The 19,543-nt window shown below is 44.3% G+C and overlaps 1 protein-coding gene across 1 annotated transcript in view; it reads left to right on the top strand.

The window, feature by feature from the left end:
- Positions 1–19,543, top strand: part of LOC141144794 (dynein axonemal heavy chain 5-like) — a 454,887-nt gene that overhangs the window by 353,183 nt on the left and 82,161 nt on the right. Inside the window, exons 66-69 of the mRNA XM_073630823.1 lie at positions 5,388–5,558; positions 6,195–6,573; positions 8,017–8,288; positions 8,701–8,865. Coding sequence (XP_073486924.1) covers positions 5,388–5,558; positions 6,195–6,573; positions 8,017–8,288; positions 8,701–8,865 — 987 coding nt within the window. The remainder of the gene's footprint in view (positions 1–5,387; positions 5,559–6,194; positions 6,574–8,016; positions 8,289–8,700; positions 8,866–19,543) is intronic.

Raw genomic sequence — 19,543 nt, forward strand, 5'->3', positions numbered from 1 at the left:
TACTGAGGTGTTAAGATTTCATCTTTTAAATAATGTGGATAATCTATAAAAAAGTAAATGTCCAGTAAAAAATAAAATTTTTTTGTTTGTTTTGTTATAACTCATCAGTTTTACAGTATCCATGTCTCCAACCACCTATCCCTCCAAGCAGCAAACGATTACTTTTAGAAACCCATGCCACTTTAACCTTTCTCTTCTCTGTTCTGCTACTGACCACCTCTATGACAAAATCTCTCCCCTGTCCTGTCCTGACCTGACCACCTCTGTCTATAACAGTTCACTATCATCCTCACTGGATGCACTTGCTCTAACTACGCAGAGTCAGGCCTCAACCATTACCCTGGAAAACCGGCAACACCAGAAATCACAAGAGACATTGCTGTGCTCTAGAATGACTGTAGCGTAAAACAAAATCTCTGCAGGACTTCACCCTATATTAATCTGCCTTCCTAAAATAGAATTCCATGCCTCCATGCTGCCAAACAAACCTACTTTGTCTCTCTTAATAAAACCTTGTCATCCAGTCCCCCTTGGCTCTTCTCTACCTTTAACTCTTTGCTTTGTCCCCCACCCCCTCTACCCACTAACTCACTCACCGCCCAAGAGATTGCCAATCATTTCAAAGACAAGATTGATGCAATACGTGAGGACACCTCCACTGTACAGACATACTCCCCACTTAATATGCCTTGTTTAACAGCACAGTCAACACTCTCTTTTGACTCAGCTATTACTGAATAGGCTACAAAACTTTTCTCAGATGCCCACCATCCAATTGTCCCCTGGATCCTGTTCCCTCGCAACTACTACGGGCACCCTCTCATTTAATCCTATGCTCCCTCACTCACATCTTTACTGGCACCTTCCCCTCTCCTCTAAAGTATGCACAGACCACTCCCATATTCAAAAAGCCCTCATTGGACTCCACCAATCTGAACAACTTAAGACCCATCTCATTGCTCCCATTCACCTCTGAACTTTTAGAACGCTTAGTCTACAATCGTCTGAGCTCCTACCTCAATGAAAACAAGATTCTTGACCCCTTACAGTCTAGCTTTTACATGCTGCACTCCACAGAGACTGCCCTACTAAAACTCATTAACGATTTACTAGCTGCTAAAACCAATGGCCACTACTACATATTTATACTACTGGACTTCTCTGTGGCCTTCGATACTGTTGACCACCTGCTCCTTCTCAATAGACTCAATAACCTTGGCCTCCAAGATTCAGCTCTATCCTGGTTCTCCTCCTACCTATCACAGCACTCCTTCAGTGTTACCTACAACTCTGTCTTTTACTCTCCACTTCCTCTTTCTGTAGGAGTCCTCCAAGGCTCTGTTCTTGGACCCCTTCTCTTTTCTATTTACACCTCCTCCTTTGGTCACTTGATAACCTCCCACGGCTTCCAATACCATCTCTATACTGATGACATCGAAATCTACCTGTCTACTCCTAACTTCACTCCTTCATACTCCTGTCGCATTACTAACTTACTAGCTGACATATCAGCATGAATGTTGCACCACTTCCTTAAACTAATCTCTCTAAAACCAGGCTAATAATATTCCCCCTGCCCGTGCCTCCCTCCATTACTTTTTCATCAAGGTCAATAATGCAACCATCAATCCCTCCCCTCACATCAGGATACTAGGTGTAATCCTAGACTCTGACCTGTCCTTTCAGCTCCAAATCCAATCATTGTCAAAAGCTTGTAGACTTCACCTCTGTAACATCTCTAAAATGTGCCCGTTTAACTAATGAAACGACCAAGCTATTCATTCACTCCTTCATTATCTCTTGCCTTGACTATTCCAACTCCCTTCTCATAGGCCTACCTCTCCATAGGCTATCCCCTCTTCAGTCTATTACTAATGCTGCTGCCAGACTCCTCAACCCTACCAACTGCTCAGTGTCTGCCACCTGTCTCCGCCAATCCCTACACTGGCTTCTGATTGCCCAGTGAATTAAATTCATAATACTAACAACAACAAACAAAGCCATTCAAATCTGCCCCAAGCTACATCACCAATCTTGTCTTCAAATATTATCCAAACCAATCTCCTGCTCTCAAGCTCCTTTGTCTCCTCTTCCTATGCTCTTCTCCAGGACTTCTCCAGAGCCTCTCCCATCCTCTGGAACTCTCTGCCTCAATCTGTCCGGCTATCTCCTAGTCTGGCTAGCTTTAGACGATTCCTGAAAACTCATCTCTTCAGGGAAGCCTATCATGCCTCCAACTAATCTTTTATCACTTCCATCAGCTCATCCCCCAAAGTAACAAACTTTTGTACCACTTGCCCCACCCTATTAGATTGTAAACTCTTATCAGCAGGGCCCTCTTAGCCCCATTGTATTTTATTGTATTGTAACTGTACTGTCTCCCTTTTATATTGTAAAGCTCGTCAAAACCTGTTGGCACTATATAAATCCTGTATAATAATAATAGAGCAGGAAGTGAGGACAAAGTGCAACAGGGACACTGACAAAAATAAAAGGTTAGCTGGGGTTCTAACTTTCTTCTTCCTTGAAAAGCATTTTTATTTGGTCTGTTTTGCCATTGTCTCTCTGACAGTAAGTAAGAGGGAATCACTCTTATGCCCCGTACACACGGTCGGATTTTCCGATGGAAAATGTCCGATCGGAGCGTGTTGTCGGAAATTCTGACCGTGTGTGGGCTCCATCGGACATTTTCCATCGGATTTTCCGACACACAAAGTTGGAGAGCAGGAGATAAAATTTTCCGACAACAAAATCCATTGTCGGAAATTCCGATCGTGTGTACACAAATCCGACGGACAAAGTGCCACGCATGCTCAGAATAAATAAAGAGATGAAAGCTATTGGCCACTGCCCCGTTTATAGTCCCGACGTACGTGTTTTACGTCACCGCGTTTAGAACGATCGGATTTTCCGACAACTTTGTGTGACCGTGTGTATGCAAGACAAGTTTGAGCCAACATCCGTCGGAAAAAATCCTAGGATTTTGTTGTCGGAATGTCCAAACAAAGTCCGACCGTGTGTACGGGGCATTACAGGTTAATAAAAACCTGACAAAGGTTCGAATCCTTGAAATACACCAAGAGAATGTGCCATTAAGTCTACCTGACAGATGTTCTGTTTATATCCTAATACACATGGAATTAGCAGTATGTAGAATCTTTTTGAAAAAACGTGTATTTACATACATTAAAAGTCTACTGTTAAATTAGGTATTTCTGTAAAACGCTAAGAATTAACTAAAAAACTAGATTAGTTTTAAACATTTAAATAACTGAAATCCCCTCCCACAGATCACAGTAAGATCTAACTTGACAGATCCCTGTGTGTTTTCTAGAATTTGATATATAAAAAGAATGCTAAAAACAAAAATATCATCTGCAAGTGTTTCTGATAGATATTTCCTCTTGACACTCTGTAATCGAAGATCTGAGAAATCTGCCTCTTGAATACTTGATCGCTCTTTACATTTTAGCAAAATATTGCTTAGTGTTTTCTTTGAGTATTTATTCCCTTCCCTCATTTTATGTAGCCTCTGCAGTGTAATAAAGGTCTGTCTCCATAACGGAACAATTGGAAAGGATCAAAGTGTACCATGGTGCTCCATCTGCCCACTTATTTCTTCATAGTGATGTTCAGTGCTTCTGGCAATATAATCCTTATCCCCTTTGCTTTAATAATAAATATTGTCAATGCTACAGCTCTGTTCAGTAAATGCATACTTGTGTATTTTTATAGCTTTTGGAGTTAAAAAAGGAAATGTATGTTTAGTTTAAAGTAACCAAATGAAGCTATGTATTACTTTATGCAATAAGGTATTTGGGGAATGTAGTATTCTGTAATAGTCATGTCCGATTTAGAAAGAAATTTAAAATGTACTCTCCAGTTTCTATTGTTGAACATAATCAATCTAATTTTTTTTTAAAATGTCACCTTTATTTTGTGGATGGGCCACACTTTTCAGGATGGCTGATTGCTGCCATTAGTGCAGACCATACACAGCAATGAGTAAAGCTGTGACTTACAGTATGTGCGCACTAATCACAGGACCTGGTTGGGGTGTTTTTCTTTCAAAGGCTGTGCAGCACCGGGCAGGCCAGCACATTGAAGAACTCGGGAGTGGGAATGAAGTATTTTGTATGAAGGCTACGCTAAGAGGGGGTCTGGGGTATATTTAAATGACAGAATCACTCAAAGTGACATTGTCTTTGAAGACATACTAGCTCTTGCATTATTAGTTTACTATGTCACGAATGTGACAGTTGCTTTAAGCACTATTTGCACCTTTTGGAGTACCTTCTGCTCCACACTGCCAGATCAGTGCAACCAGTGCACAGTTTAATGTCTATCTGCTCCCATGTTCTTCAGTGACAGCTCGTGTTTGATTGTTTTACAGATGCTGCACAGCTTAAAACTTCCATGATTAGCATGGTGCCTGGAACATTAAGAGAAGGAAATACCCTTGTTGACACATGACTTTATGCAGAGAGCTACAAAGGCAAATGTGCTAGGTGCCATGTTGATCACCAGAGGTCAGATCATAGGAAAAGCTTTATAATAGTCAAACATGAGCTGCCAATGCAGAATTGGAGGGCGTCTACATATTAGTCAGACATTTGCAGAGACTTTTTTTTTTTTTCAGAGTTCTGTAGGAAATTGTATGCTAGGGGAATTCATGCAGGTGCTGTAGTGTCAGTTAGCTTTCCCCTAGTGTCACCCCTGTATACATCTCTTGAACAATACAGATATTATGCTATGCACTGGAAACTATATAATTGTTGACACTAGATGGTGTTGGAGTCTATATTCAGTCAGTACTTAGACGTTAATGCTTTTATTGGACACACATTCAAACTCTCCCAGTTAGAAATCTTTAATGTTAAATAATCAAATGCTGACAAAAATATAGGGGTTACTGATGCTTACTTTTCCTTTCTAGAAATACTAGTTTCTTGACTGTCATTCAGATCTAATAGCTTCAACAATTTTACTATCACTGACCCAAGACAAGTATGCACATCCAAAGTTCTGAATTGCTGCATGCATGTTCCAGATCAAGATCCTTAGACTGTACTGTCAGACGATTAGCAGAATATCTAAACAAACAGTTTCAGAAGGAGGTCAGCATTTGCAGCCTCCTTAATTCTCTCAGCATGGGTTTCTAATAATTATATGAGATCATTGTGAAAAAGGGCATACAAATCAATAGAGGAAGTTTTAGTTTGGTAATATATACAATATGTTTAGAGATTTTTGTGTTTAGCCAGCTGTCTGAATATGATTGTTTAGACACATCTGATATCTACATTGATGACAATATTGTTGGGATTATGTCTTAGAAGCTTTTGTAGTTTATTTGAACCCCCATTTTCTTTCAATGATTTTGGTAGGAGTTGGAAGCAGAGCGCGTCAAGTTAATGGAAGAAGTAACTTCAAACAAGAGGAAAATGCAGGAACTAGAAGATAATCTCTTGTTCCGTCTGACCAGCACCCAGGGTTCTCTTGTAGAAGATGAATCTCTGATTGAAGTCCTTAGAATAACAAAGACCACAGCAGAGGAGGTATAGCCTATACTCTTTATGTGCTAATATTTTAATAAAAATGTAATCCGCAATGTGCTCCAAATATTAAAAAATAAACATAACTTCGTAAGGGCTGTCCTGTAAGACAGATCATAAATACACTAATTATAACTACAGTTATGTATTGCTAAATTCTGATTAATAAACCATTTGTTTTAGGGCAAGCTCTCTGTACAGCTACATAAAAACCCTCTAACCTTTGGTACTGTCTCTTAAATTACCCACTGACAAATTATTAGGGAAAAGGTGTTCATGAATGTGCATGTTTTTCGGTGCCATGGTGCAGTTCTAGTACTAAAAGTATGTAAGTTTTTTGCGAGCACTATACCAGCGTAAAAGTGGCTGGATTAGTGTTTTTATTCATTTTTTTTATTATATGTGGCAAGAAAGCGGTACACAGTTGTTACGGTATGTATTTTTAAAACAAATTATATTGTAACTTTAAATAGGGACATGTTACTAGTAATGTTGGGATATAGGGAGACTTACCTCTGTACAGCCTAGTAAAATTTTGGAGCTAAAATCATTGGGCTTTAAACAGAGTAAACACTAAATGTTTCATTGTGATTCATTGCTATGAATAACATGTACACTACATGTCTTGTTACATTGCAGGTCAGTGAGAAGCTGACAATTGCAGCAGAAACTGAACTGAAGATTAATACAGCTCGTGAGGAATATCGTCCTGTAGCTACGCGTGGCAGCATCCTGTACTTCCTCATTGTGGAAATGAGTCTGGTGAATGTCATGTATCAGACATCCCTCCGTCAATTCTTGGGCATTTTTGACTTGTCAATGGAGAGATCTGTGAAATCCCAGCTGACAGCCAAGAGAATTGCAAACATTATTGAGTATCTTACCTTTGAGGTGTTTAAGTATACAGCTCGAGGCCTGTATGAAAACCACAAATTTCTCTTCACATTGCTAATGGCCTTAAAGATAGACCTACAAGCTAAGAAAATCTCCCATAATGAATTTCAGACTCTCATCAAAGGTACAAACAAAACATTTTCATTTTTATTTTTTTAAATCTGTTTAATTGATTTTAACAAGTAAAGATACAAAAAACAGTGCAATTGTTGCCCACACAGGGGCAGGGCCTATTTGAACCAATGTACAAAAAACAAAAAGAGAAGAAAACAATTACAATCATATACTAGAACCCAAAGAGGAAGGGGGTGGATCCTTTAAAGGGCAAGGCTCAAGCAATCTTCATACTGATAAAAAAGAGGAAATGGGACCATTTAGAACCAGTAAATGACAGAATTAATATGAACATAGACCTCTAAGTAGCATTATCATCTACCGTTGCAGCGGTAAAGGCGTTGTCTAACCAGCAAGACCATTTTTTGTCTATTGTTCAGTACAATTTTGATAAATGTACATATACAAGAGCTTTAGCCAGGTGAGTTGGTTGAGAAGCCCAAATTATATCCAATGAAAAATTGTAGAGATTAAGCTGATGTATTGCTTCGAGTGGGGGGGGGCAGCCGGTGCCTTCGCCGTCACCCCAGGGGCAACATTTAGGGGGGTGCTGGATGACAGACAGTTCGCTCACACTGGATTGAGAGAGCGGGCTAAGCACAGGAGAACTGCAGAGTGCTGTGTGTTGTAGGAAGCAGCAGCCACCTGTGTGCTCTCTCCAGTAGCGTGGAAGGCAGGGGCAGCTCTGGTACCACTGTGGGTGGGGGCCCAGGAGGCCAGACTGTGGCTCTCCAGTGGCTGCAAGGCTCTGAGATGAGAGAATATCTCACAGCCTAGAGCCAGCACTGACAGTTCCCCCCTCACCACATGTACGGTAGAGGAGAGAAAGAGCTAGTTCTGCTCCTCCTCCCGCCCTCCCCTCCTGTATCTGCCCTGCCCACTCTCCCCAGCAGTGTTGTACCTCACAGAAGGGGAAGTGTGGGTGGGAAGTTTGAAGCCCAGCAACCAGAAAAGGAAAGGTGTGCAGCCTGCTGATCCATCCATCCACTGTGAGTGAAGTGTCTCCCCTCCCTCCCTTCTTTCTCCTGCCTCCCAGTGAGTACTCTATTGTAAGAGGGACTCTGATGTAAGGGGGTTCTACGGATTTCTTTCTTTCTTGCTCTCTCTCTTTTTCTCTCTTTCTCTCTCCCGCTCTCTCTTTCTTTCTCTCTCTTCTTTCAATTTCCCTTTCCCCTCCATTCACAGTCCCTGGCTTAGGGTGCACAAATTACTTGCCTTGTCCCGGACGCTGACCACCCACGCTACGCCACTGATTGTTTCACCTGATATGGGGAACTAGGAATCCTTGCTAAATATTTTTTATGATGAAATCCAGAAGTGGATATATTAATTTCTCACACCAGCTTCCATCCCACATTAAAATCCAAGTGTTGGGTGGATTGTCCATGAATGACATTTTGGATTTTCAAATATTACAGACTAATATTCACTCTTTATTCTTCTTTCCGAATAGGGGGCGCCACATTAGATCTAAATTCTGTGGAGCCAAAGCCCAAAAAATGGATACTAGACATGACATGGCTCAATCTGGTACAGCTATCGAACTTGCCTCCCTTCAATAACCTCTTGGGGCAAGTGGCAAGAAATGAGAAGGCATGGAAAATCTGGTTCGATAAGGAAGCCCCTGAAGAATCATCATTACCTGATGGATATGATAGTTTGTTGGACACTTTCAGAAAATTGCTACTTATTCGTAGCTGGTGCCCTGATCGAACCATTGCTCAGGTAATAAAATATCTTAAATATTTGTCATTATTATTATTATTCAGGATTTATATAGCGCCAACAGTTTACGCAGCACTTTACAATATAAAAGGGAGACAATACAGTTATAATACAATAAAATACAAGAGGATTAAGAGGGCCTGCTCAGAAGAGCTTACAATCTAATAGAATGATATGATACAACACAATGGTTGCATTCTAAATAGCACCATATACTATAAGAAGTTTACAGGATAAAGGAGTTTTGTCATTAATAAAAGCTGCTAGAGATCTATATGCAAAATTTTAAAATGCACAAATGTAAATGCCTATGGAATTCGTAAATGTAAATAAATAAATAAATTGAGCCATGTCATATATGATTTCTAAAAATAATACTACACAGTCATAACTACTTATGTTTCTTTTGTAGGCCCGTCATTATATAGCTGAATCTCTAGGTGTAAAATATGCTGAGGGTTTCGTCCTTGACATGGAGGCCATGTGGGCTGAAAGTGATTGCAGAACTCCCCTGACCTGTTTCCTGTCAATGGGATCAGATCCTACAGAGAACATTGAGCGCTTGGCCAAGTCCAAGGTATGGTGTATTATACAGTATGTTTTACATCCTGCACATTGGGGTTTCTTGTATACTCTTAGTCAAGCACACTTGTAGTAATAAAATATTTGAAGCTGAAACAAATTTTGTACGTTTGAACAGTTAAAAAAAATGACCATTAACAAAGTGTGCCCCATCTCTTATGCCGCGTACACACGAGCGGACTTTACGGCGGACTTTGCCCGGCGGACTGGATTTCGTCGGACAATTCGATGTGTGTGGGCTCCAGCGGACTTTGTTTTCTCAAAAGTTGGACGGACTTAGATTTTAAACTTGTTTAAAATTTATCCGTTGAAATCGAGTCCGGTCGAAAAGTCCGCTCGTCTGTATGCTAGTTCGACGGACAAAAAGGCACGCTAGGGCAGCTATTGGCTACTGGCTATGAACTTCCTTGTTTTAGTCCGGTCGTACGTCATCACGTACGAATTCGACGGACTTTGGTGGATTGTGTGTAGGCAAGTCCGTTCATTCACAAAGTCCGTCGGAAAGTACGTCGAAAAATCCGCCGGGCAAAGTCCGCCGTAAAGTCCGACCGTGTGTACGCGGCATTACTCATGCAGCATTTGTTAAATATTTTACCTTATTCAGCTTGTTTCCTGTAAGCACTGAACGTCGAGTGCTGAGATTTGTAGTTACACCTGTAGTACAGATATCACATGAGGTCACTCGCTTGTCTTTTCAGAAAAAAACGTTGTATTCTTTTTGCAGATTGCATGGTATTTTATGAATCGAGGAGGTGCAGATGATCATCACATTTACCAAAATAGGTTTTGATCATAGTTTAGCTTTAACCTCTTGCTGACCAGCCGCCACAGTTATAGCGCGGCAAGTTGACTCAGCTGCGCGAATTGCCGTAGGTGTACGTTGGTTCGTGCACGTGATTCTGTGGGCGCGTGCACACTGATTGGGAAGCCAATCAGAGACAGAACATGGACCCGCCGGAGTAAACAAGGCAGATCTCCGTTCTGACAGGGGATGACACAGGATCTGGTCTTCCTGCTATGCAGGAAGATGGATCTTTGTGTTGTCCCAGGCAGCCTAACCCCCCACATAGTTAGAAACACACTGAGGGAACACATTTAACCCTTTGATCGCCCCTGATGTTAACCCCTTCCCTGCCAGTGTCATTAGTACAATGTCTGCATATTTTTTAGCACTGATCACTGTAATAATGACACTGGTTCCCAAAAAAGTGTAAAAAATGTCAGCTAGGTGTCCGATCTGTACGCTGCAATGTCGCAGTCCTGCTAAAAATCACTGATCATCGCTATTACTAGTAAATAAAATTAAAATGCCATAAATCTTTCCCCTATTTTGCAGATGCTAGAGCTTTTATGCAAACCAATCAAGATACGATTATTGGGTTTTGTTTTTTTTTTACCAAAAATATGTAGCAGAATACACATTGGCCTAAATTCATGAAGAAATGAGATTTTTAAAATGTTTTTATTGGGTATGTTTTATAGTAGAAAGTAAAAAATATTGTTTTTTTAATAAAAAAATTGTCGGTCTTTTTTTGTTTATAGCCAAATAAATAAAAACCACAGAGGTAATCAAATACCACCAAATTAAAGCTCTGTTTGTGGGAAAAAAAGGACATCAATTTTGTTTGGGTACAGCGTCGCACGACTGCGCAATTGTCAGTTAAAATAACGCAGTGCCGTATCGAAAAAAAATGGCCTGCTCAGGAAGGGGGTGAATCCTTCTGGGGCTTTGTATGTATACCCTAGACTTTGTTTTGCATAAAATAAGAAATGGGTATGGTCCTTGTCTGTTTTCTATGCTGTCTGTTTTCCACCAGAAAGATTTCTCTTCATTTCCTGTTCCAGAAACACAGTGAAAATTAAGAGGAGATCTTTTCAATGAGAGGAGATATCACCTCTTAGGCAGTTGTCACGAACACACTTGGGAACTTACTGTAAATGACCTGGCAATGCAAGAATTTTGATGTGTTTTCTGGATCATTACGGAACTGTCAAATCTCCAAGATGAAGATGTGGCAGGAGTGGATTTACTGTTGCCACACTAAGTGATACATGTCAATTCCTCCATGTTGTCACTGGTGTCTAAGGCCTCATTCACACAGAGCGTTAGAAAAAGCGAGCTGCAAAGCCACTACCAACGCCAGGAAAAAACGGCTGCAAAAGCACGCTTTTAGTAGCTTTTTGCATTGGCGTCAATCCGTGTTGGCTTTTAGCAGCATTTCTCTGCCTCTATTCAAAATCAATGGTTCCCTATGAGAGCCATCTTAACTGATCTGACTTTCAGCCTATTGATTTGAATAGAAGTCGAACCCAACTTGGATCATCTTGATCCAACTTGTGGTCTGACTCGTGCTCTGGGGATGTTAAAGAGGAACCCCACGCCAAAATAAAAAACGGTGTGGGGTCCCCCTCAGGACCATACCAGATTCTTCAGTTTGGTGTGGATTTTAAGGGGAAACACCATGCCAAAAAAAAAAAATGGCGTGGGGTCCCCTCCAAAATCCATACCAAACCCTTATCCAAGCATGCAGCCCGGCAGATCAAGAAAGGGGGGGCAGACAAGCGAACCCCCTGGACCATACCAGGCCACATGCCCCCAACAAGGGGGAGTCGGTGCTTAGGGCAGGGGGGCTCTGCCCCCCCACTTCAAAAGCACCTTGTCCCCATGTTGATAGTGACAAAGGCCTCTTCCCGACAACCCTGGGCGGTGGTTGTGGGGGTCTGCGGGCAGGAGGCTTATCGGAATCTGAAAGCCTCCTTTAACAAGGGAGCCTCCAGATCCCGCCCCCCCATGGGAATAAGTATAGGGTACATTGTACCCCTACCCTTGACCCCAAAAAAGGCAGTGTAGTGTAAGTAAAAACAAGAGACGGTTTTGATAGGTCTTTTATTAAAAATCTTCCTCAGTTCTCCCTCCAGTCTTCTCCCTCCAGTCTTCTTTCTTCGGTCTTCTTCCTTTGGTGTTCTCCCTCCAGTGTTCTTCTTCTGGCCTTCTTCCTCCACTCTTCTCCACCACCGACCCCCCTGGTCCTCCTCCGGTGCTGTCTCCCGTCATTGTGCCAGCTCCGCTCTCTGCCAGTTCTTAGTCAGGTCCATAAATATTGGGACATCGACACAATTCTAATGTTTTTGGCTCTATACACCACCACAATGGATTTGAAATAAAACGAACAAGATGTGCTTTAGCTGCAGACTTTCAGCTTTAATTTGAGGGTATTTACATCCAAATCAGGTGAACGGTGTAGGAATTACAACAGTTTGTATACGTGCCTCCCACTTTTTATCCAAATAACAATTTTTATTAGACATAAAAATATATGCATACATGGAACTGTAGTGTCGCATATAACTAAGTGCAGCTGGAGGACATTCAATCCGACAGTCAGTGAGCTTCTGATTGTAATCATCCACACACAGTAGTGGTATAACACATTCCATATCATCCAGGACTGCCAACCAGCAAATAACATCATTGAACTGAATATATTTTAGCTTTATATAGAAGGAAAGTAAGAAAAAGAGGAAGGAAGAAAGAGGGATAAGAAGAGGAAGAGGGGAAGGGGGGGGGCCTGGCCGCTGGCCTAGGGCGGGTCCTCTTGCCTGTGCCATTCCTCCCAGACCTTATCATGTGCTTCCAGTCTATTTTGTATCCTGGCTGTCATTTTCTCCATTAGCTCTATGTCTTTTATTCTGGTATAGAGGTCCGATTGAGAGGGTGGGATCTGTTTCTTCCAGAACAAGGCTACCAGACATCTGGCTGCTGTAAGGACATGTCCCAGCAGTTTCCTGGAGTGTCGGGATATACGTAATCCAGACACTCCAAGAAGAAATAATTTCGGGGTTCTGGGAACCTCCATGCCCAACAGACGATTCAGCAATAATTGCGTTTCCGTCCAGAAAGGGGCTATTTTGGGACATGACCAGTAGATGTGATATAAGGTCCCTCTGTCCCTCATGCACCGCCAACATTTATCCGAGCTAGAAGGGTAAATGGCATGGAGGACATCAGGTGTCATATACCAGAAAAAAAGAATTTTATAGGCATTCTCTTTGTACAGTGTGCATAGTGAGCTCTTAGCTGCCTGGGACCAAACTGTCTTCCAGGTGGATTCTGAAATCTCCTCACCCAAGAGCCTCTCCCAGCGGGTCATGTGTGCGTGTTTACCATGTTCTATGAAGTTGTAAGAATTTAGTATCCGGTAAATATCAGATATTAGCCCACGTCTAGCCGAACCTTCCAATATCAGTCCCTCAAAGGGCGATGGGGTCGAGAATTGTAAGTTCGGGGCGATTGATTGAGCATAGTGCCTAATTTGCAAGTATCCGTAGAACACTTGCCTCGGTAAATCAAATTTTTTCTGGAGTTCTGTGAAGGACAGCAATCTGCGCGTGCACGGGTGCACCAAGTGACCAAAATGAAACAAATTTCTCGTCGTCCACGGAGAGGACATCTGGTGTGTAAGACCTGCAGGCAGTCTGGGGTTATAGAGGAATGATGTGAGGAGTGAGCTTTCTGAGCATAGCTTATAGAGCCGTGATAGCTTACGCCAAAGTGTACTAAGGTGGAGCATAGGACCCAAAAGCTGAGTGGACCCCACCTTCACCTCTGCATTCCATAGCATACTATTAGGGTGGACTGGAGCCATCCATAATTTTTCAATTTCTGTCCACCTATTATAAGAACGTTGGGTGAACCAAGAGGCCAGGGCTCGCAATTGGGTGGCTTGATAATATTTAGTTAAGTCAGGGAATGACAATCCGCCGTCTGAGCGCACCGCCGTCATGACTGAACGTGTTATTCTGTGTCTTTTGTAATTCCAGACAAATCGTAGCAGATCTGCCTGGAGTTTCTTCAGCTCGCCTGTGGTATTGGGATGGGAAGAGTTTGGAATAAATAAAGCAGCTTTGGCAGAACAGCCATCTTAACAGAAGCTATCCTCCCTAGCAGGGAGATATGATGAGCCTTCCATTTCAGTAGGAGATCCCTTATGGTTTTAAAAAGAGGGGGATAATTGGCTCGGTATAGAGTGGAATAGGAGGGAGTTATCTGTACTCCCAGATATTTCAGTGATGATGTCTTCCAGTGGTAGGGGAAACAGTGTTGTAGTTGTTGGGTCTCCTGTGTTGGGATGTTGATTGGTAGGGCTTCTGATTTAGCTGCATTTATTTTGTACCCCGATAGAGATCTGTATAAGTCGAGTTCAGCGTGCAAGTTAGGAAGTGAAATTCTGGGTTGGGTCAGGGTGAGAATAATATCGTCAGCAAATAGGGCTAACTTAAATTCCCTATCTCTCAGCGGGATGCCGTGAATATTCAGATTTTTTCGAATGGACGCCGCCAGAGGCTCAACACACAGCGCAAATAGCAACGGAGAGAGTGGGCACCCCTGGCGGGTTCCATTCGCGATCGGGAAAGCCTGTGAAAGGGCGAAGGGGGTTTTTACCTGGGATGAGGGGTTAGTGTACAAATGTCTGATATCCCTGAGCCCTGAAATCCCATGCAGTTCAACGTGGCGAAGAGGAAGGACCACCCACGGCGGTCAAAGGCTTTTTCTGCGTCTAAGCCAAGGACTAACGCCTCCAGCTTATTCCTGTTCGCCACGTCTATCAGGTCGATAATTCGTCTCGTGTTATCTCCCGCCTGACGTAGGGGGACAAAACCCACCTGATCCTTGTGTATGAGCGAGGGAAGTATCTGGTTCAATCGCATTGAAAGGAGTTTAGTGAAGATTTTCAAATCAGAGTTTAGGAGTGCGATTGGCCTGTAACTGGCACATATGGAAGGATCTTTGTCAGGTTTGGGGATCAACGTGAGGAACGACCTCTGCATATCTGTGGGAATGGTGGTTTTCTGAAAGAAGGCGTTAAATAGCCTACACATATAGGGCAGGAGGATCGGGAGAAATCTCTTATAGTACTCATAGGGGAGACCGTCTGGTCCAGGGGATTTGTGGGAGGGCAAAATTTTAATAGTGGCCGTTAACTCTTCCTCTGTAATTGGAGCATTGAGTGACATTAGGTCCGTCTTCTGAAGTTTGGGGAGTCCGCTATCCTCCAGATATTGTCTCATACGATCTTTTATATCAGGAGGAAGCGGATCTTGGGGAATTTCAGGGTTGTTATATAGGGTTGTGTAAAATTCTCTAAAGGCCCGAGCTATGTCCTGGGGGTGTGACAGGAGTGCCCCCTGTTTGTCTTTAATTTGGTGGGGTGTGGACATGTGGGAGCGCTCAGATAATTTACGTGCCAGAATGGTATAGCCCTTATTACCTTTATCGTAGTATGTCTGCTTTAGTCGGGTAAGTGCCTTCTCCACATGTCCTAACTCCAAATCTCGGAGGGTATTTCTAAGGCAGACCACTTTTTTAAGAAGGGGTAGGGATGGCGATACCTGCAGGCGGAGTTCTAGAGCCTTGAGGTCTCTTTCGGCTTGAGTTTTAGATGCCATCGCATTTTTCTTCATAGCCGAAGAGATCGCTATACACCGTCCCCTGAGGACTGCCTTGTGGGCCTCCCACAAGATAGGGAGGGAGACTTCAGGAGTGTTGTTTTCTAAGAAGTAGTTCTGCAGAGTTGTCTCTAATTCCGATCTGGACGGGGTGTGTTGTAGTAGAAAGTTGTTTAGCTGCCAATTACTGGGTTTGCGGGTAGGGATGCCTATTTCTAGTGATATGAGAACTGGAGCGTGGTCGGACCAAGATATGGGAAGGACCTGGGCGGTTTTGGTGGCGCGTAATGTGTTATTGTTGACGAAAAAATAGTCTAAGCGGGAATGCATACGGTGAGGGGCAGAAAAGAATGTGTATTGCCTATCTCCCGGGTGTATAGCCCTCCATGCATCGAATAAGGCATAACGCCTGGTTAATTGACGAAAGAGCTTGGAATCTAGGGCGACCCGGGTCTGCGGGGTTGTGGAGTTAATCGCATGGCGGTCTAGACCTACCAAGTGCACTAGGTTAAAATCTCCGCCAATGATCAAATAATCATTGGGCAGTCCTTGCATCATTGGGTGCAAGGACCCTAGGCAGGAAATGTATTTGATGGGTGTTGGGTGCGTAGATATTACAGAAAGTTACCGCCTGTGTTTGCCACTGACCCCTCAAAATTATATAATGTCCCCTCGGGTCAATGAGGGATTCGGAGCATTTAAATGGGGAGCCTCTCTTAAATAGGATGGCCACACCCGCACGTTTGCGAGAGCTAAAAGCCTGATATATCTGGGGGTATTGTTTGGATGCAAAGGTGAAGGCGCCCCCCCTTATTAAAATGTGTCTCCTGCAGCATAGCTACATCTGCCCCAATTTGCCTGAGCTCCCTCAGTGCCAGATGCCTTTTTTTGTTTGAGTTCAAGCCGTGGACATTAAATGACAAGATCTTAGCCATGGTCATCAGTGTGTGCGTGTGCCAGATTACTTAGCTTATCCAGCCGTGAGCCTTCTAGGACATCCGGGAAGCGAGGAGGTCCAATCTTGAGATGCAGCCAGGTGCCCGCCTCAAACCCACGGCAAGCCAGGAAGAGGGGAGAGGTGGGGGGGAGAGGGAGAGAGGAGAATAAGAAAACAAGAGAAGGAGAGAAGAGAATAATGGTTAATAACATTTCAATTAGAAATAAACATTTTGTTGTCAACCCGGGCAGTATGTACCGCCCGGATTCCATTAAGTTCCGGTAGGTCCCCCCGATCGGAGCCCCCAACAGGGGCCCAGTCCGGGGGGGCATAGTGGACAACTCAAGGCAAAATGAACTGTGTTTAAGTTCTCAAAACAAAGTGATGGTGGGGAACTATAGTAGGGTTAACCTCTAGGGGGGACTAGTGACCAGAAGAACCACTACTGACACGTCTCCATAAAAAAGTGCCCAATATTGCTAACTAAGTGATAGGCGGGGGAGGCCTAAGGGGGGATACTTGTAACTGTGATGGGAGGGGCAGGAGTAGGGAGTAAGGCAGTTATCCTTTTTTAGGCTTTGTTTTGGTAGACCCTCTGGGGGATTCCCGGTCTCTAGGGCGCTTAGATGGTGGGATCTTCTGCCATACCACAGGAAGTGGCGTGGGCGAGTCCACTAAGTCCCATTCAGGCAAGCGAGGGACGGGGATCTCCAAGGTGTCACAAAAATTTTCCAGGTCTTCCGGGAAGTGTAGAACTGCTAATTTTCCCTGCCGGCGGGCAGTGAGGCTGAAGGGGAATCCCCAGCGGTATGTTATGTCATTTTCTTGGAGCAGAATAAGTAGGGGTTGGAGCAGTCTGCGTTTCTGTAGAGTGATCCAAGAAAGGTCTGGAAATAGCTGGACTTGTGTGTTTTCAAAAAGTACCTTCTTTGTGGTGCCAGCTTTGCGCATAATGTCCTCTTTCAAGGGGAAGGAGTGGACCCTACATATGACATCTCGGGGTCTGGAGGCGGGCCCTTTAGGGCGGAGGGCACGGTGGGCTCGGTCCATTTCAACGGGTTTGTTTGGGGGGTCCCCTAGAAGATCGTTAAACAAGAGTTGCAAGGTTTCATGAAGATCTTCGGGGCCCTCTGACTCAGGTAAACCCCTGACTCGGATGTTATTTCTGCGTCCCCGGTTATCCAGATCCTCGATATGACGCTGCATGTTCCGGAGCATTATATGATGGTCGGCCCCCTGTACTTGGGTGCGGTGTACCGCCAGTTTGGTCTCTTGAATTTCCTCCTCCGCCATCTCCACCCTGTCAGATAGATGTTTAAGGTTGGCATGTATCACTTGAATTTCTGCTCGACAGGCGGATTTGACTTCTTCAATAAGGAGCCTAAAGTCCTCCTTGGTAGGGATAGCTTGGAGGCAATCCTGCCACGAGGTGGGCTGCTGGAAATGTTGGGCATGCTCCATGCGGCGTTGTGGGCTGTGTGGTGGGGAGGATTCCCTTGGTAATGTGGGGGGTGCCGAATTCCGGGAGTCCCAGAGTAGTGGTTGAGGATCTTTTATTTCCCCCCATAGGGGCCTCTGTGAATAAGAGGGGGGGCCTCCTTCCAGGACCTCCATAGGGGTCAGGGTCGGCGAACACGCCGCCTGGGCATATGATCTTGTCTGGCTTGTTCCCTGTGCTGTGGGCCTGGAGGCGTTATAGCGGGCTTGTCTCTGTGGTTGAGGGGAGACAGGGGGGGGCGATCACTGATTGGGGGGTACTTCCTCCACACCGCACTTCTGGTGCATGTCCAAAGTCCCCCATGCCCTCTGGGCCTGGCAGTGGGGGGAAATCACTGAGTTGCAGTGAGGGTGTGGGGGACGCCGTCCCTCCCAGGGATAGGGATGGATCGGAAACGGAGCGCAGCAGCTGCGGGAAGGCCTGTGAGCACTGCGTATAGGAGGTAGCAGTGAGGCCTATTAGAGTGTCCTGAGGAGCGCAGGGATGCTGCCCTCGTGCTGGGAGAGGAGGGGGTGGACTCACCGCTGCTGGTCCCCTGCTCCTACGTTCCTCTATCTCCCGGTCCGCTGTGCTCTGTATTGGTGGGGGGGATATCGAGCTCCGCTGCGGTGGCTGCCTCATGGAGGGGGTAGGAGCCGTCGGCGCCATCTTGTCCCGCTCGTCCTCGGACATGGAGGAAGTTTTAAAATACCCGTGGAGGGTTGCTGTGGAGCTGGACGGTGGTTGAGACGATCCCCTGGGCTTAGAGGATCTGGTTCTCCTGCTGCCTCCCATAAAGTGTAGCTAAAAGTCCCCCTTTTTGGCCTTAACACTGTGGGCTGGTGGAGAGCTGAAGGTTCAGGCGTCCATGCAGGGCAACTTCCGGTCCCGCCCCCCCCGCCTCCCACTTTTTAAGGGACCAAAAGTAATGGGACAATTGGCTGCTCAGCTGTTCCAAGGCCAGATATGTGTTATTCCCTCATTATCCCATTTACAAGGAGCAGATAAAAGGTCCAGAGTTAATTTCAAGTGTGCTATTTGCATTTGGAATCTGTTGCTGTCAACTCTCAATATGAGATCCAAAGAGCTGTCACTATCAGTGAAGCAAGCCACCATTAGGCTGAAAAAACAAAACAAACCCATCAGAGAGATAGCAAAAACATTAGGTGTGGCCAAATCAACTGTTTGGAACATCCTTAAAAAGAAAGAACGCACCGTGAGCTCAACAACACCAAAAGACCCAGAAGACCACGGAAAACAACTGTAGTGGATGACCAAAGAATTCTTTCCCTGGTGAAGAAAACACCCTTCACAACAGTTGGCCAGATCAAGAACACTCTCCAGGAGGTAGGTGTATGTGTGTCAAAGTCAACAATCAAGAGAAGACTTCACCAGAGTGAATACAGAGGGTTCACCACAAGATGTAAACCATTGGCGAGCCTCAAAAACAGGAAGGCCAGATTAGAGTTTGCCAAACAACATCTAAAAAAGCCTTCACAGTTCTGGAACAACATCCTATGGACAGATAGGACCAAGATCAACTTCCCAACCAGAATGGTGGGAAGAGAAGAGTATGGTGAAGGAAAGGAACTGCTCATGATCCAAAGCATACCACCTCATCAGTGAAGCATGGTGGTGATAGTGGCATGGCGTGGGCATGTATGGCTGCCAATGGAACTGGTTCTCTTGTATTTATTGATGATGTGACTTCTGACAAAAGCAGCAGGATGAATTCTGAAGTGTTTTAGGCAATATTATCTGCTCATATTCAGCAAAATGCTTCAGAACTCATTGGACGGTGCTTCACAGTGC

The sequence above is a fragment of the Aquarana catesbeiana genome, linkage group LG05 (genome assembly GCF_042186555.1).
Source record: "Aquarana catesbeiana isolate 2022-GZ linkage group LG05, ASM4218655v1, whole genome shotgun sequence".
Lineage (NCBI taxonomy): Eukaryota > Metazoa > Chordata > Amphibia > Anura > Ranidae > Aquarana > Aquarana catesbeiana.